The sequence below is a fragment of the Hyla sarda genome, chromosome 5, assembly GCF_029499605.1.
Source record: "Hyla sarda isolate aHylSar1 chromosome 5, aHylSar1.hap1, whole genome shotgun sequence".
Taxonomy (NCBI): domain Eukaryota; kingdom Metazoa; phylum Chordata; class Amphibia; order Anura; family Hylidae; genus Hyla; species Hyla sarda.
Window position 1 is genome coordinate 286216353 of NC_079193.1, and position 20178 is coordinate 286236530.

A 20178-nucleotide genomic window follows, 5' to 3' on the forward strand; every position below is an offset into this window, starting at 1 on the left:
ATCCCGTCCTCACATCCCATCCTAATATCCCGTCCTCATATCCCAACCTCATATCTCATCCTCATATCCCATCCTCAGGTGGGACTGAGTTGTGATAAAGAGATTGTAGGCCGAAAATAGGAGGCATGGTTCTGTGGAAGTAGGCATACCTTGCAAGCCGGACCAATGCACAAAAAGGGTAGAAAATAAAAGGGGTGTGGCTTAAATGGTGGGTATGGCTTTGTGAGATGGGGTGTGCCATGTGAGAGAGGTGTGGCATGTGGGAGGGGTGTGGCAGGACTGACGCACTCACCAGGAGATGCAGAGCTTGGAGTAAGGTACTGTGGACGTCCTGTATACTTGCCTGGGACTTAAAGGGGTACTGCGGCCCTAAGACATCTTTTCCCCTATCCTAAGGATAGGGGATAAGATGCCTGATCACGGGGGTCCCGCCGCTGGGGACCCCCACAATCTTTCATGCAGCACCCTGCTGTCATCAGCCTCCAGAAAGAGCATCGCTCCGGGTCTGATGAAAGACGATTATGAGGCCGGAGTATCGTAATGCCACTCTGCCCCCTCAATGCAAGCCTACGGGGGGGGGGGGGGGGTGGACGTGACAGCCACCACACCCCCTCACATAGGCTTGCATTGAGGGGGAGGAGCATGATGTTTGCTCCGGAGACTGATGATAGCGTGGTACTGCATGATAGATTGTGGGGGTCCCCAGCAGCAGGACCCCCGCGATCAGGCATCTTATAGGGGATAAGATGTCTTAAGGCCGGAGTACCCCTTTAAGACAAAAACCCCATCCTTCACATAAGGGGGTAGGTTAGGTATAATTTAACTATAATATATTTTTATTTGACATAACAGTAACGTGAACTATCTTTCATCAAAATATCTCAAGCCATTTAGAAGTTAAGCTGGAACATGCATTTCCAATAGACGTCCAATATTATTGAAATATCTGCAGCTGTTTGGAAGTTATGCAATAACATATATTTCCCATAGACTTGTATGGAACTTTAAATAAAAACCCAGACTCTCACAAATGGGGGTGGTTAAGGGTTAAATTACCTATCCTATGTTTGTTGTTGACATATAAGTAACATGTGTACCAAGTTTTGTGTTAATATATTTAGCCGATTGGAAGTGATGCTGGAACATACATACACACACACATTGGGGGACATTTATTAATCTAGTCTATTCTGGGTATGCTTATAGACCAGCGTATGTGGTAGTCTCCTGTCTATTGTGCTCCTAATTTATCAAAGGTCTCACAGCCCTTGATAAATTCTGTGCTTAGACTTCAGGGTCTACAAGCATAAACTGCATTTAGACCTGCTCCAACATCGTTTGACATTTCAGCGTATTTTGGGCAGATGCGACTTGTCGCACAAAAGTCGCACTTGATAAATTCAGCACCAATGCATTTTCCAAGGCATGTCCGTCTAAAATAGACTTGCATGCATCATGTTCTAAAAATCCTCTACAGCAAAAGTCGCAGAAAAGTTGCACCTATTTAGACTGCGACTTTCTGTGCGACAAATTTAGACAAAAGAGAAAATACAGTCTAAATCGTTTGATAAATCTCCCCCATTGAGTTTTATATATATAGACTAGCTGATGCCCGGTTTTTCCTACCTAATCCTTGTGGGGGAGGAGGGAAAGCAACATAGGAGGAAGTACTTGTCCTCATATCCTGAGTTCATATATAAACCCTTCCTCATATCCCGTCCTCATATCCCATCCTCATATCCCATCCTCATACCCTGTCCTCATATCCCAACCTTATATCCCGACCTCATATCCCGTCCTCATATCTCCACCTCATATTCCGTCCTCATATCCCAACTTCATAACCCGACCTTATATCCTGACCTCATATCCTGTCCTCATATCCTGTCTTTATATCCCAATCTCATATCCTTTCCTCAAATCACAAACTCATATCCTGACTTCATATCCTGTCCTCATATTCCGTCCTTATATGCTGAACTAATATTCCATCCTTATATCCCAAACTCATGTCCCGACCTCATATCCTGCCTCATATCCCATCCTCGTATCCCGACCTCATATCTCATCCTCATATCTCGTCCTCATATCCTGACTTCATATCCCGACCTCATATCCCGTCCTCATAACCCGTCCTCATATCCTGTCCTCATATCCTGACCTCATATTTGGACTTCATATCCCGACCTCACATCCCGACCTCATATCCTGACCTTATATCCCGTCCTCATATGACGTCCTCATAGCCCGTCCTTACATCCCATCCTCACATCCCGTTCTCACATCCCGTCCTCATATCCCGACCTCATGTCCCGTCCTCATATGACGTCCTCATATCCCGTCCTCACATCCTATCCTCACATCCCGTCCTCACATCCTATCCTCACATCCCATTCTCACATCCCGTCCTCATATCCCAACCTCATATCCCACCCTCAAATCCCATCCTCACATCCTGTCCTCACATCCCGTCCTCACATCCGTTCCTAATATCCCGTCCTCATATCCCAACCTCATATCTCATGGCTTTGTGAGATGGGGTGTGCCATGTGAGAGAGGTGTGGCATGTGGGAGGGGTGTGGCAGGACTGACGCACTCACCAGGAGATGCAGAGCTTGGAGTAAGGTACTGGAAGTCCTATATACTTGCCTGGGACTTAAAGGGGTACTGCGGCCCTAAGACATCTTTTCCCCTATCCAAAGGATAGGGGACAAGATGCCTGATCAGGGGGGGGTCCTGCCGCTGGGGACCCCCACAATCTTTCATGCAGCGGTTTGGAAGTGATGCTGGAACATACACACATACATTCATACATACATACATACATACACACAAGAGTGTTGTGTAGGTTTCTTTGTGGGTTTTAATTTTCTAATTTTTTCCCCCATGGTATTTACTAAGGTTTCCCTACATTTTGCACTTTCCCTACATTTTCCTTTTTTTTACACATGCTCTGATCTGTCAGGTTTTCCTCAGCTGAAATCCACCACATTTTCTGTGGAAACCTTAGTAAATATTTTTATTTTATTTTTTTGTGAAAATGTCGGGAACACGCCCCTTTTCGGGTTAGTCTTTTTTTTTTTTTTTACAATTCTGGTGCAGAATCTGGTGCACAACCTGGCAAAACATGTTGGGTTTGCATTAGTAAATGAGGGCCATTGAGATATATATATATATATATATATATATATACATATATATATATATATATATATATATATATATATATATATATTACGTACCTGTAGTAGTACATTGTTTTTTCATGAACTTAAAGCTCATCAGCTCAGATTTCTCTTCACCGTCTTCTTCAAGTTCTTCACTAGGATTATAGTGCTGGGGTTTCATTAAAAGTGATTTTCTTTTATTGACTGGAGCAACTGAACCCTGTTCTTGAAATTTTCTTTTTTTTGACATAGTACAATTATAAGCACTGTAAATGGTAAAATGAAAGATATAAATGATAAACCGTTACTGAATATTTACAAGACGAGAAAGGAATCTAAATACATGAACTGTTTATTTTACACTTGGATTCAGGGTGCGGAGATACTTACTTTAGCCTCTAGCACACTGCATTTTAAAAAGGCATATTTGTTAACTAAATACACAATTCTAAATAAGAACATGTTAATCTATGATATTCAATGCTGAGCCAAGAACACCCAGGATAAGAAAATGTTTTACTTTGCTAATTTGGATGCACAGTTATGAAACAATAACGTGTCTATTTCTATCCTGCTGCAATGCAAATGTATGAAATGTATTATTTGTCAAACAACTGTATAAAAACAAACATGTCACTTAACCTACCTAAATAATTACCTTTTCACCAAGTTGAGATTTTTTATGGGTGCTCACTATGTTTTAATTATGAACATTATCACCTGATGTTGTACCAATCAGAATGTTTTGAGATCTATATATATGCACTTTATTCCCTTTGTACTTATGCTTGACAAAGGCTAGATTGTAGCCAAAACGTTGCACTGCTGATGACCTAAATAAAGACCACAGCCTTTTTGCATATGGGAGTCCGCTTACTTTTTGCTGTGACCTATACCGTATGGATGTTGTGATTCTGGACTGGTTACCCAGATGGTCACGGGCATAGGAGCTGGGACTGGTGCTGTCTTCCCATCTGGATTTAAAATCTGCGTCAATTAGAGATGAAGAGTGAATTTTTGAAAAATTTGATTCGGCCGATTCGGCAAATTTTCCGAAAAACTTGGTTCAGTACGAATTTGTTTGTGGCAAATCTGTATTAAAAACAGCTATTTCTGGGCTATAGAGAGCCTCAATAGGGGTGTAGAACACTTTTCCTTGCTGTAACACGCATAGGGTGTGTGCTGGGGTAGTGAAATAATACTGTTATTCAGTATGACATGCAGATCAGAGGCGTCGCTATTAGAATCACTGTCGCAGAGCGCCACAATGACAGAGCCTGGAGGTGGCATCAGTATGAGGAGACCATATAGTGGCTGAATGAAACAGCGTGGAGGTGGCGGCAGCATGAGGAGACCATATAGTGGCTGAATGACCCAGCCTGGAGGTGGCAACAGCCTGATGAGACCATAGGGCCTCACAATTGAAAAGATTAGTGATATTTTTTAACATTTAAATCGAAGATTTCAAATAGATGAACCGAAAAAGTTTTTTATTTAATGTGCCAGCAGGCGGTACATCCATACACAGAAACAAGGGGGGGGTGGGGGGTCAACCACAGTATTGAAACGGGGTGCCACTCTCAGTGAATACATAAACAACTCACTCCAAGAAAAGCAAACACTGAATATAGAGTGCACACCACTGTATTAACAATTATGTCACATGATTTTATTATACATCAAACACAACATACATGATGGTAACAGAAAAAATTAAAAACATTTAAAATGCTGATTGAGAGCCACAACACTATCTCAGGGCAGGGCCATGAACCCCCACTAACGAGATATGACCCTGTCCTGCAGTATAATAATAAGTCATAAACACTGCTCCCAATGACTATTCTGCATAAATGTAACACAATGCACAAAAAATAATAATACACAGGTAGAAATGATAAATGCCTTGTGCTGTGCTAGTGTGTACAATAATATGTACACACTAGCAGATACCCCAAGCATTCCGTCGCAAGCAAATTCCTCAGATACCCTGAGAAGGCCACTTGCGACAGAATGCTTGGGGTATCTGTGGCCCCGTTCCTGCTCTACCATCTGACTCACTGGCTCCCATCTGGTTTGCTATGCTTGCATATGGATTTACTTTTGTTTTATTCTTGGCTAGATTGTGTTCAAATTGGCTTTGCATTATGGTCTTGCAATAATATGGATGAATACCATCATCCATATTATTGCACACACTAACACAGCACAAGGCATTTTTTATTTCTACTTGTTTATTATTACTGATTGTGCATTGTGTTACATTTATGCAGCATAGTCATTGGGAGCAGTGTGTATGACCTATTATTATACTGCAGGATGGGGTCATATCTCGTCAGTGGGGGTTCATGGCCCTGCCCTGAGATAGTGTTGTGGCTCTCAATCAAATGTTTTTAATCGTTTATGTGACCATCATGTACGTTATGCTTGATATATAATAAAATCATGTGACATAATTGTTAATACAGTGGTTGCCACTCTATATTCAGTGGTTGCTTTTCTTAGAGGGCACATGGCGGTACAGTGACACAGCCTGGAGGTGGCGGAAGTATGAGGAGACCATATAGTGGCTGAATGACACAGCCTGTAGTTGGCAGCAGCAAGAACAGACCATATAGTGGTTGAATGACACAGCCTGGAGTAGGTAGAAGCATGAGGAGACCATATAGTTGCAGAATGAGACAGCCTGAAGGTGGCAGTAGCATGAGGAGAATATATCATGGCAATATGAGATAGCCTGGAGGTGGCATCAGCAGCTTCAGGAGTCCTGAAAGTGACCTGGTGACATAGTGGGGCGGTGGGTGGCAATAACAGTACCCGTTGAAGATGGTGGGTGAAAAAAGAACTTGGCATCAGATGTGTGGCATCAGGCGGGTGGCAGAATCAGAATCGTAGCTGAGGCAGGTAGGCAGAAGAAAATGGTCTCTTTTCTAAAAGTGTTGGTGTGCACAAGTAAATATTGAGGATATGCATTATGTAAAACGTAACTTTTAATAATATTCTTAGGATAAAATATATGGACCCAAAATTTTTTGGAAATCAAACAAAAGGTAAGGTTTGCAAAAAACACCATGTGCCACCTACACCACCAAGTATTGATGTGATTCAAAGACCTCTAAACGGTGGAACATATGGTTCATTGTAACCGCTGGGGGTAAAAACTTTGCCTGTAAGGCCCTACTCTCGCATTATTAATTGCCTTCTTGGCAAGTGATACTTGCCCTAAAAAGGGCGGCCCCACACAAGAACCTCTCCCTATTTCCACCTGAAAACACTGCCATTTCTCAGTGTTTTTAGGTGGAAATAGGGAGAGATTCCTGTGCGGGGTTGCCCTTTTTAAGTCAAGTAACACTTTCCTCGAAAAGGTGGAAGGGAACAACATATTGTTGTAGCAGGTGGGGGTAGAACAATTCCCCTGTAAGGCCCTACTCTCACTCTATTAATTCCCTTCTTGGCAAGTGTTACTTGCCCTAAAAAGGGCGCCCCCACACAGGAAGCTCTCCCTATTTCCACCTATGAAAACCCTGTGAAATGGCAGTGTTTGTAGATGGAAATAGGGAGAGGTTCCTGTGTGGGGCCGTACTTTTTTAGGGTGAGTAACACTTGCTAAGAAGGGAATTAATGATGCGAGAGTAGGGCCTTACAGGGGAAGTTTTTAGGTGTTAGCAGAGAGCACCGTGGACAAGACAAAAAAGAAATTTAAAGAGAAATTCCTCTGTGGCATACAGCTGCTAAAATGTACTGGAAGGGTAAAGATTTTTTTAATAGAAGTCATTTTACAAATCTGTTTAACTTTCTGGCACCAGTTGATGTAAAAAAAAATATATATATATATTTTTCCACCGGAGTACCCTTTTAAGTTTTAGCTAATGCATATTCTCAATACTTACTTGTGGTATGATGCCGAGGAATATCTGTAACTGGGGAGCAGCACCTTAAATATGTTTTGCACTGTCCTTATTTGTGAAGTGTTGGTGTGGCACCATGATCAATCTACTCTGATGCATCAGGCATTGGTGGGCGGAAATCCTGGCTGATCCATGCCTGATTCATCTTCACAAAGGTCAGTCTCTCCACATTTTTGGTGGACAGACGAGTTCTCCTTGGCATTACCATGGCCCCCGCAGCACTAAACACCTACTCTGATGGCACACCACTGGCTGGCAGGACAGCTTTTCCAGGCATACTCTGCTAGTTGTGACCACAAATCAAGTTTGGCAGCCCAGAAGTCCAGCGAATCTTCAAGGTGTGTTGGCATGGTCATGTCAAGATATGCCACCACCTGCTGGTTCAGGTCCTGCTCCAGGTCTACCTGCTGCTGATGAGCTGCTTCACTATGCGGGTGAAGAATGCTACTCATCAGTGACTGCAAACTCAGGCTGCTGCTGATGGAGCTGGTACTGCTCTTGCCACCCCACCCCTCCCCAGCAGCCATGGCAGTGGAAGGTGAGTGCAGGGGGCCCCCCGAGTCAGACCTGTGAGAGGATGGACGATTGCGCAGATAGGCATTGGCCAAAAAACTGCATAGGATGTCTCTGTAGTAGGTCAGTTTGTTCTCCCTCTTAGTGGGTGAAAAAAAGACCCCCATTTTGTGTTGGTAGCGAGGGTCAGATAAGGTGGAGAGCCAGAAGTCATCTCGCTGCCGAATGGTGACAATTCGGTGGTCACTACGCAAGCAAGTGAGCATGCATCATGCCATCTGTGCAAATGATTTGGAGGGACTCCCTGCCTCCATCTCCACTGCATACTGCCACAATTTGTCTGGGCCCTCTGTCTTGCCTTCTTTGTAACCCTCTAGCTCCTCTAGCTGTTCCTGCTCCTCCTCTCCTGTCAGATTACTAGAAAAGCTGCCCATCTCACGAAACCTAAACTGTATTCCACTGTGCCACTCCCCCTCCTCCAGTTCAGCCCCCACAGGGCTCATGTGGTCATGAGATGTAGGCGCCACGTCTCCATTGCCCTGACCAGCCATAATTTTCAACACATGTTGTAGTAAATGAAGCAGTGAAATTACGTCGTTCATCCGGTAATCCTGGCGATTGATTAATAATGTGGCTTCCTCAAAGGGCCTGAGCAAACGGCAGGTGTCACGTATGAGCTGTCACTGTCGCATACTGTCACAGGACCAACAGCCTAAGAGTGTGGAGGAGGAAGCGGTGTGACCTGTCCAAGTTGCTATAGTGGCGGTGCAGGAACCACATTTACCCAGTGGGCTATAAAGGACATTTATTGTCCCTGACCTTAGTTATAGCTCCTCATGTCGGCATTGCTGTGCACTTTGGTACACACCGACAGTCTCAAGGACCTTCTCTTCCACAAAATTGTGCAGGGCTGGTACTGCCTTCTTTGCAAACAAAATGACGGCTTTGCGATCTCCACCCAAAAATATAAACACAACACAACTCCCTTCGGATGAGGTGGTGGAGCCTTGGCTGGCTAAAACAGGGAGTGGCGTGCCACTGGGTGATAGTGATGAGCGGCATTGGCCATATTCGAGTTTGCGATATTTTGCCAATATATAGACGAATATTTGTCCAATATTTGCAAATTTTGCGTATTCGTTATATTCGCACATTCGAGGAAGAAAACAGTGAGGGGGTGGGCAACTTTACTAGGACTTGTTGCTAGTGAGGGGGTGGTTGCTAGTTGATAACCTCTAACAAGTGTATGTGCATCATTCTAATTGGCCCACAAGTGAAAAGAAGGAATATGCAAATATTCACATATGCAAATATGCACATATGTGGAAAAAATTGAATATTCATAATGTCGAATATATATATATAGCGGATATATACACGAATTCGTGATTGTGCGATATTCGAGATAAAAATTTGAAATGCAAATTTTGGATAGGGTATAAGAAGTCTAGGGATGGAGTACCCTTTAATGGGACAAGCAGCAATAACAACTACAGCTGGTAACATGTATGGAACTGTGTCTAGTAAGCCATGGTGGTATTATAGCTTAAATGGGCAATGTCAGATACAAACACTTTTGATATGTTGTAAAGCATGCAAAACCAATAGGTTTTGCAATTGCTTTCATTAGAATATGTTCTGTATTTCATACGGAAAAAGCCAGTCAAACAACTGCCCCCCCCCCTGCCTACTTGGACACATACTAGTCTTGCTGTGTCCATGCATCATCACCAATGTCATGGACACACTTCCTTGATTGACAGCTGTGAGTGCAGGGCTCAGAGCTGGAGGGAAAATCCTCCCACTGTCAGCTTGTGTCCCGCTACTGTCAGTGTGGACAAGCTGGGAGTTGTAGTTTTGCTAATGCGAAGGGAGATGTGAGCAGACAGCATACTGACGGAGGGGGAGGAGACCTGCACAGTGAGGCCACGCCCCTTCCCTTTGAGAGGAATTCAGACTAGTGAGCTAAATTAAAAGTGTAATACAAAAATAAATAAAGGTGCTAAACACTAAAAAAAATTAGATGTACATGGTCAGGATTAGGTACTGAGTAATATATTTAAAAAAAAATGTTTTTTTGTTGGATCTGACGGGTACGCTTTAAGTGAATGCCACTTAACTTCAGTACCAGGCATAGCCACTTGAAAAAGTATGCTGTGTTGCCTGATAAATAATGAAGAGGCCCCAATGCTTGCCTGAGTATCACAGCCCCTTCATTTGGCTCATTGGTATTAGTCCTTAAAATCACACCACCACCGATCTGATATTAATGGGACATTCCTTTTAATCTTCAGGAAAAGTTCTTTAAAGAGTTAATTCTTATAGTTCGGAATTTGGTACAAAGGGTTTACTGGTAATTTTGTGTATTATGTAATGCATTATTATGGGATATCAATATCTGAATAGGAGTAACTACATTTAAGTATAAAAAAGGGAGTTATTAACTATATATAAAATAGAGTGCATGTGTATTTATTGTATTGTATTACACATAAAACTAATTGTGATTGGCAATAGCATGCCCATTGGTAAAAGTCATCTTATAGTGCAGCTTGCAATTTTCAGAGCAGATGTATCTTTAAATTTAAATAAACCGTTGTAATGCTATATTTATGGCTAAGTGCTATAAATATTGTTTTTACACATTAAATGCCCATGTTTATCTGTTAATCCTCCAATGGGTAGCTATGGAATCCAAATCCACAGAGAACATTCAACTAAGTCCTTAAGGACTAGGTCAGACATTCTCTGTAGCCTTCTCTACAAATATGTACTGTACCTATTTTCTAAATCTAACCTTCCCTTTATAGACACTTCATATTCATACAGTTTTTTTTGTAAATGCATATTATACAAAACCTTCTTTTTATTTAGAGCATTAATGCAACAACATGAAAACTGCCACAGAGTGTGAAATGTATAAAACATATTCATTATACTGTATAAATTAATAGTTATATATGAATTTAAAGTTTATCTTCGACACATAACAGACCAATGTTATAACATATACATATATTGAAAGCTATCAGAATAACATTAGATTACCCAACTTTGTGGCTTAGTGGATTTTATCAACATAGAGGCCAAACCCAACCAGGAAAAAACAATGCTGGAATATGGTAATATCATATGAAACATTACAGTGAAAATAAAAACAGACTGGGGAAAGCTTTTTCTGTGATATGGACTTTGAAAAGAAGAGCTATGTCCAAAGCCCCCATGCAAAATCTTCATAAACAGGTGGACAGAGGTCAAAGTAACTTTCCTTATAAGTGAATCCCCTATAAGTATATGATAAATGTGACTTTGATGCAGAAGTCATCACAGTTTTGGTACAACACTTTTTATTTATTTCCCTTCTGTGACTAGAGAAGTGCCATACTTATGTGAAACAGTGTGGATGATCTAGTTCATTTAGTTTCACATCACAAAGGGGACACATATTGATCTAAACAAACTCTTTTCACAGTAGGGCAAAAAACAGTCCTTTACCCACAAGGCAGAAAGATAATGTAACTGCATGAAACTCAACTCAACACTGGGGATAGAAACTCCTAAAATTAATTTCAGGAAAAAAAAAAAAAGCTAGCAAACAAAAAGTTGCATAATTTTTGCACAAGGAAGGACCTTGCGCAAAAATGAAACGACTTTTTGACTGTTAACGCCCTGCTCGCTGAGCTTGTGCTGGATAGGGTGTTCTAGAATGCGTAAACTGTGCTTGAAACCTCCACCAGCTCACAGGTGGCGGAGATTTTAGGGAGGGTGCACAGACAGTCAGTTGCACAGGGATTTATGTAGAGGCACATGCTTCTACAGAAATCCCACAAGCCTGTGCACTGGCGGGGCATTCATTCAGACTTGCAATGGGAATGCCTCTCTAAATCTTTAACATTAGCTGACAGATTCCATTCAATCCCTTTTATAGGGGTACTCCAGCGCTGCGACATCTTATCCGCTATTCAAAGGATAGGTTATAAGATGCCTGATCTTGGGGGTCCTGCCGCTGGGGACCCCCGTGCTTTTTCACGCAGCACCCCGTTACTATCAGCCCCCGGAGCATGTTCGCTCCGGGTCTGATGACTGCCGATCACAGGGCCAGAGTATTGTGACGTCACGGCTCCGCCCCTGTGTGACGCCACACTCTGCCCCTTCAATGCAAGCCTATGGGAGGGGGCGTGGCAGCTGCCACGCCCCCTCCCATAAGCTTGCATTGAGGGGGCGAAGCTGTGACATCACAATACTCCGGCCCTGTGATCGGCAGTCATCAGACCCAGAGCGTACATGCTCCTGTGGCTAATGGTAACGGGGGGCTGTGTGAAAGATCGCGGGGGTCCCCAGTGGCAGGACCCCTGGGATCAGGCATCTTATCCCCAATCCTTTGGATAGGGGATAAGATGTCTTGGCGCTGGTGTACCCCTTTTATAGGGTCCAAATGGAAAGTCCTCTAAATGCTCTGAAACGTCATGTATGACACTTTAAGTTTACAATTTTTTTTTATATTTATCCTGTGCAGGGTTAAATATGCATAAATGATCTCCCCTGTTCACTGTATAGATCTTATAATGAATTAGTCAAGGGCCAATACTGAATGTTTGTATACACAAATGAATCAAAAAACTTCTGATTCAAATGAAACAATGAATCAAAACACATTTCAAAGTTTTAAGGATGTCAAATAGGTATAAAAATAGATGTAAAAAAAAGTGTCAGTCAGGGTAATCCCTTGTAGACAATTTGCTTTTTTGGTCACCTTTGGCTTTTTTGCAGCCACCAGACAGGTGGTTGGGAAAGTCAAAATCAGGGACTTTCATGGGATTTGAGCAAACACCATAGCCATGTGAGCTACTATGTCTATGTAACTCCCTCACATAAACAAGAGTAGCTCACAGGCTATACCATTTGTTCAACTCCCCCGACATCGTTCTGGAGTAATCTGCACCCTTACTCCCTTACAAATCAACTGGTGCAAGAAAGTTAAACAGATTTGTAAATTACTTCTATTAAAAAATCTTTACCCTTCCAGTACTTTTAAGCAGATATATGCCACAGAGAAAATTATTTTCTTTTTGAATAATTTTTTTGTCTTGTCCACAGTGCTCTCTGCTGACACCTGATGCCCATATCAGGAACTGTCCAAGAAAATCCCCATTGCAAACCTATTCTGCTCTGGACAGTTCCTGATACAGGCATCAGGTGTCAGCAGAGAGCACTGTGGAAAAGACAAAAAAGAAATTCAAAAAGAAAATAATTTCCTCTGTAGCATATATCTGCTTAAAAGTACTGGAAGGGTAAAGATTTTTTAATAGAAGTAATTTACATATCTGTTTAACTTTCTGGCACCAGTTGATTAAAAAAAAATGTTTTCACCGAAGTATCCCTTTTAAGTTCTGAATAAATTAAGTTGCAAATCATCTATGCCAAGTGAGCAGTGAGGGCAAGTATTGAACTAGTGAGCTGGAACAATCCATTTCTCTTGTGTAGTCTCCCCTTTGCATGCAGGCAGAGGAATTGTTGGATATTGTGAGCAGCATCACACAGGTGCACAGTCATAGAGGAAACAAGAAAGTGGTCAGATCATTATGGGAGAAAAACAGTCACTTAAGTTATTTTAGCTAAAAGTGCTATGCTGTATCTGCAACTCCTATTAACTTCTATGGGAATTCCGGCAATAGCATAAAAAAGCTGTTTTTGGAATTTTGGCTAACTCTGAGGCTGCAGTCAGGCCAAATAAGTCCAGGGGATCCTCATCCCAGAGGTAGGAATTGCATCTACCAGAAAGGATATGCCATAAATGTTTGCATTGGGAAAATTCATTTATGCCTATTTAAAGGGGTACTCCGGTGCTTACACAACTTATCCCCTATCCAAAGGATAGGGGATAAGATGCCTGATTGCAGGAGTCCCGCAGCTGGGGAAGCCCGGGATCATGCACGCGGCACCCCGTTTGTAGTCAGTCCCTGGAGCATTTTCACTCCGCGTCTGATTACCGGCGACCACAGGGCCAGCGGTGTGTGACGTCACGCCTACGCCCCCGTGTGACGTCTCGCTCCACCCCTCAATGCAAGCCTACGTTACCACTTTTTCCACTCATTCGTTTACTATGTAAAAAAATTATATTACCGTAAATAAAATAATATGCCGTGGCTGGGAAACAGAAGAAAAAACACTCTTACCTAGCCCTGGTACCCTGCTACTACCCACTCGGCTCTGTCTGTTCCCCCAATCTTCTATCTTCTTCCTGCTTCTGAGAATATTGCTTGGAGTAGGACCTGCCTGTTCAACCTATCACTGGCCACAGTGGTGTCCTGTATGGTATAGAGATTAGCTGAGCAGGAAGGTCTTTCAACGAGCGCTGGCCTCAAAAGCAAGAAGATCAAGGGACAAGATAGAGCTTCAGGGGACCAGGGGTAGATAAGTATGTTTTTTTCTATTTACCCACAGCCCCACCAGAATATTATTATTATTATTTTTTTTTTTTATTTAGCAAACACTGGATAACCCCTTTAATATAACCAAATCATGTAGGTTAAACATCTTTTGAATAGACTGGTACACATTAATGGGTGATCAGAACTAATATATTTGGTTTGTAGAAAGGATTGTTGATTAAAATAAGACTGAGATGGTAAAGCTGTAAACATCACAAATCCAATCTGTTTATTAGATACATATAATACAAATTATTGTTTATTTTTTTTACCTGAGCTCTTGTTCTAGAGAATCTTCTTCCACTGTACAACAAAAGAAAAAAAGAGGAGACACATCAATGTGTGTATCAAACCGGGAACCTTCTGTGATACCGACATAAATCACTACACATGCACTTGGAGAAAACAATTAGGAATCTCTATTAAAGCTTATACTTGATAGAAATGCTAAATTCTCTTAGTTTGTTTTCTGTTATCTTTTTTTTTCTAGGACATGTGGTGAGAAAGCTCTGCACTTGTTAGCATTAAAATGATCTGAGAAGGATGAAAGCTGGTGTTTATCAATACCTGCCCACACAAGGGTACACAACATATTGACAGAGCCAACAGGTGGTTTAAAAATTATTCATGTTGTTATAACAGCAACACTTGCGGAAACACACTCAGTGAAGATAATAAATGAGCAAGCCAGTTTTCACTTAACCCCCAACTGTAATTCTATGTAAAGATAATCCAATGTAACAAAGACATAACAATTTTTAGGGCATAGAAGTATCATTATAGCCTCTTATGATGTAAAGCTTGAATTCATTCTTGTTATATCTGAAAGAAATGTTCCAAATGGTAAATAATATCAAATATAAAAGTAAATAGCATCAGTGTCAGTCTGGGGCGCATGAGCACACTAGTGGAATATACTATGGGGGTTTGCTTTACATCTACATAGAATTTTAAAAAGCTGATCCACAAAACCGGGAAAAACTCCCAGCATACATTTGTCAGGATATGATAAAAGTTATAATTGGAGGGGCACAGATGCTTTGCATACTGTAACGCTGGCGATTGGCATCCTCTGGAGTAATGTGTGTCCTGGCACTCACCGGCACAGAGCTGCATTCTCTGTTTCAGCTCTCCACTGTAGGCCCTGAGCTATATCCCCTGGACTCACTCCTGCTTCTTCTTCCACTATTGCGGTTCCTGCTCTGCCCTCTAGAGGCCACATACAAGCACTGGCTGTAACTTAAAGGGGTATTCCAGGCCAAAACTTTTTTATATATCAACTGGCTCCGGAAAGTTAAACAGATTTGTAAATTACTTCTATAAGAAAAATCTTAATCCTTCCAATAGTTATTAGCTTCTGCACTTAAGTGTTGTTTTCTGTCTAACTGCTCTATGATTACTCACGTCCCGGGAGCTGTGCAGTTCCTATGGGGATATTCTCCCATCATGCACAGCTCCCGGGAGGTGACATCATCATTGAGCAGTTAGACAGAAAACTTCAGAAGCTAATAACTATTGGAAGGATTAAGATTTTTTAATAGAAGTAATTTACAAATATGTTTAACTTTCCGGAGCCAGTTGATTTATATATATAAAAAAGGTTTTGCCTGGAATACCCCTTTAACCCCTTAAGGACATAGGACGTATCCATACGCCCCCGTTTCCAAGTCCTTAAGGACCGAGGGCTTATGGATACGCCCTGAGCATTTCCGGCCCCCACCGCTAGCCGGAGGGGAGCCGGAGCCGGATGCCTGCTGAAATCGTTCAGCAGGCATCCCGGCATATCGCCCAGGGGGGTCATTATGTCCCCCCATGTCGGCGATTGCCGCAGATCGCTGGACAATTCAGTCCAGCGATCTGCGGCAGATTCCGGGTCAATCGGGTCTCCAGTGACCCGATGACCCGGAATTACTGGCTGATCGGGGCCGTCAGAGACGGCCCCGAACAGCCATTGCCAGCAGGGGTGAGGTGGCACTGGTGCCACCTCACGATCGCCCTGATTCGTCGGCCGGATTACCGGCCGACCAATCAGGGCGCCTGCTGCGGGTGTCACTCCCGCAACCCGCTCCGCCCCTCTTTCGGAGGACGTGAGCGGGTGCGGGAAGACGACCCCCGGTGCTGGGGACCCCGATCCCCGGCGTCCCTGTTGGGATCGGGGCCCCAGGAGCAGCGGCGGCGGCGGAGACGACGAGGGACTGACCTGTGCTGCTGGATCGTTGGAGGTGAGTGACAGCCTCCTGCTGTTGCTTAGCAACAGCTCCCAGCATGCAACAAGGGCATGCTGGGAGCTGTAGTTATGCAACAGCAGGAGGCAGACCACCACAACTCCCAGCATGCCCTTATGGGCATGCTGGGACTTGTAGTTTTGCAACAGCTGAAGGCACATTCTTTCTATGTAAAAGTGTACCTTCAGCTGTTGTGTAACTACAACTCCCAGCTTGCACAATCAGCTAAAGTGCATGCTGGGAGTTGTAGTGGTGCATCTGGTGGTTGCATAACTACAACTCCCAGCATGCCCGTTGGCTGTCGGTGACTGCTGAGAGTTGTAGTTTTGCAACAGCTGAAGGCACACTGAGTTAAGTAGTAAACCAGTGTGTCTCCAGCTGTTGCATAACTACAATCCCCAGCATCCCCAGCCAATGTAGTATGCCTCCGGCTGTTGCATAACTACAAGACCCAGCATGCCCTTCCGCTGTCCGTACATGCTGGGGGTTGTAGCTTTTGCAACAGCTGAAGGCACACTGGTTGCAAAACACTGAGTTTGTTACCAAACTCGGTGTTTCACAACCTGTGTGTCTCCAGCTGTTGCAAAACTACAACTCCCAGCATGCACTGATAGACCGTACATGCTGGGAGTTGTAGTTTTGCAACAGCTGGATGTTTCCCCCCCCCCCCCCCCCAATGTGAATGTACAGGGTACACTCACATGGGCGGAGGATTACAGTAAGTATCCGGCTGCAAGTTTGAGCTGCGGCAAATTTTCTGTCGCAGCTCAAACTGCCAGCGAGAAACTACTGTGAACCCCCCGCCCGTGTGACTGTACCCTAAAAACACTACACTACACTAACACAAAATAAAATAAAAAGTAAAAAACACTACATATACACATACCCCTACACAGCCCCCCTCCCCTCCCCAATAAAAATGAAAAACGTCTGGTACGTCACTGTTTCCAAAACGGAGCCTCCAGCGGTTGCAAAACTACAACTCCCAGCATGCACTGATATACCGTCCATGCTGGGAGTTGTAGTTTTGCAACAGCTGGATGTTCCCCCCCCCCAATGTGAACATACAGGGTACACTCACATGGGCGGAGGATTACAGTAAGTATCCGGCTGCAAGTTTGAGCTGCGTTAAATTTTCTGCCGCAGCTCAAACTGCCAGCGAGAAACTACTGTGAACCCCCCGCCCGTGTGACTGTACCCTAAAAACACTACACTACCACAAAATAAAATAAAAAGTAAAAAACACTACATATTCACATACCCCTACACAGCCCCCCTCCCCTCCCCAATAAAAATGAAAAACGTCTGGTACGCCACTGTTTCCAGAACGGAGCCTCCAGCTGTTGCAAAACAACTACTCCCAGTATTGCCAGATAGCCACTGACTGTCCAGGCATGCTGGGAGTTTTACAACAGCTGGAGGCCCCCTGTTTGGGAATCACTGGCGTAGAATACCCCTATGTCCACCCCTATGCAATCCCTAGTTTAGGCCTCAAATGCGCATGGCACTCTCACTTTGGAGCCCTGTCGTATTTCAAGGCAACAGTTTAGGGCCACATATGGGGCATCGCCATACTCGGGAGAAATTGGGCTTCAAATTTTGTGGGGTATTCTTTGCTATTACCCTTTTTAAAAATGTAAAATTTTTGGGAAAACAAGCATTTTAGGTAAGAAAAAAATTTTTTTTTTTACATATACAAAAGTCATAAAACACCTGTGGGGTATAAAGGTTCACTTAACCCCTTGTTACGTTCCCCGAGGGGTCCAGTTTCCAAAATGGTGTGCCATGTGTTTTTTTTTTTTTTTGCTGTCCTGGCACCATAGGGGCTTCCGAAATGCGGCATGCCCCCAGAGCAAAATTTGCTTTCAAAAAGCCAAACGTGACTCCTTCTCTTCTGAGACCTGTAGTGCGCCAGCAGAGCACTTTTCACCCTCATATGGGGTGTTTTCTGAATCGGGAGAAATTGGGCTTCAAATTTTGGGGGGTGTTTTCTGCTATTACCCTTTTTAAAAATGTAAAAATTTTGGGAAACCAAGCATTTTAGGTAAAAAAAAATAAAAAATGTTCACATATGCAAAAGTCGTGAAACACCTGTAGGGTATTAAGGTTCACATTACCCCTTGTTACGTTCCCCAAGGTGTCTAGTTTCCAAAATGGTATGCCATGTGTTTTTTTTTTGCTGTTCTGGCACCATAGGGGCTTCCTAAATGCGGCATGCCCCCAGAGCAAAATTTGCTTTCAAAAAGCCAAACGTGACTCCTTCTCTTCTGAGACCTGTAGTGCGCCAGCAGAGCACTTTTCACCCCCATATGGGGTGTTTTCTGAATCGGGAGAAATTGGGCTTCAAATTTTGGGGGGTGTTTTCTGCTATTACCCTTTTTAAAAATGTAAAAATTTTGGGAAACCAAGCATTTTAGGTAAAAAAAAATAAAAAATGTTCACATATGCAAAAGTCGTGAAACACCTGTAGGGTATTAAGGTTCACATTACCCCTTGTTACGTTCCCCGAGGGGTCTAGTTTCCAAAATGGTATGCCATGTGTTTTTTTTTTGCTGTTCTGGCACCATAGGGGCTTCCTAAATGCGACATGCCCCCAGAGCAAAATTTGCTTTCAAAAAGCCAAATGTGACTCCTTCTCTTCTGAGACCTGTAGTGTGCCAGCAGAGCAATTTTCACCCCCATATGGGGTGTTTTCTGAATCGGGAGAAATTGGGTTTCAAATTTTGGGGGGTATTTTCTGCTATTACACTTTTTAAAAATGTAACATTTTTGGGAAACCAAGCATTTTAGGTAAAAAATATATAATTTTTTTTACATATGCTAAAGTCGTGAAACACCTGTGGGGTATTAAGGTTCACTTTACCCCTTGTTACGTTCCCTGAGGAGTCTAGTTTCCAAAATGGTATGCCATGTGTGTTTTTTTGCTGTTCTGGCACCATAGGGGCTTCCTAAAGGTGACATGCCCCCCAAAAACCATTTGACGCTCCTTCCTTTCTGAGCCCTCTACTGCGCCCGCTGAACAATTAACATAGACATATGAGGTATGTGCTTACTCGAGAGAAATTGGGTTTCAAATACAAGTAAAAATTTTCTCCTTTTTACCCCTTTCAAAAATTCAAAAATTGGGTCTACAAGAAAATGCGAGTGTAAAAAATGAAGATTTTGAATTTTCTCCTTCACTTTGCTGCTATTCCTGTGAAACACCTAAAGGGTTAATACACTTACTGAATGTCATTTTGAATACTTTGGGGGGTGTAGTTTTTATAATGGGGTCTTTTATGGGGCATTTCTAATATGAAGGCCCTTCAAATCCACTTCAAACGTGAACTGGTCCATGAAAAATAGAGAGTTTGAAAATTTTGTGAAAAATTTCAAAATTGCTGCTGAACTTTGAAGCCCTCTGGTGTCTTCCAAAAGTAAAAACTCATACATTTTATGATGCAAACATAAAGTAGACATATTGTATATGTGAACCCCAAAAAAAATATATTTTGAATATCCATTTTCCTTACAAGCAGAGAGCTTCAAAGTTAGAAAAATGCAAAATTTTCATTTTTTTCATCAAATTTGGTGATTTTTCACCAAGAAAGGATGCAAGTTACCATAAAATTTTACCACTAAGTTAAAGTAGAATATGTCACGAAAAAACAATCTCGGAATCAGAATGATAACTAAAAGCATCCCAGAGTTATTAATGTTTAAAGTGACAGTGGTCAGAATTGCAAAAAACGCTCCGGTCCTTAAGGTGAAAAAGGGCTCGGTCCTTAAGGGGTTAATGGGTCAGTGTATTATTTTATTTTTTTACATTTTAGAATTCATTTTCTACTCTTGCTGATTATTAAGTTAATAGATAACACTCTTAGAAGAAATGTAACTAGCTTATCCTTAGTATGACTAGTGTAAGAGTCATACAAACCCCAATAAGCAGTTTTTG

General features: G+C 42.6%; 1 protein-coding gene across 15 annotated transcripts in view; it reads right to left on the reverse strand.

Moving 5' to 3' along the window:
- Positions 1-20178, reverse strand: part of ST18 (ST18 C2H2C-type zinc finger transcription factor) — a 445260-nt gene that overhangs the window by 141968 nt on the left and 283114 nt on the right. For all 15 annotated transcript variants that reach the window (XR_008844231.1, XR_008844230.1, XM_056521908.1 and 12 more), the window contains exons 4-5: positions 14292-14322; positions 3243-3433 (exon numbers count right to left, since the gene is read on the reverse strand). Coding sequence is in view for 13 of the 15 variants with exons in the window: in XM_056521908.1 (XP_056377883.1) it covers positions 3243-3433; positions 14292-14322 (222 nt within the window). In the remaining 2 variants the exon portion in view is untranslated. The remainder of the gene's footprint in view (positions 1-3242; positions 3434-14291; positions 14323-20178) is intronic.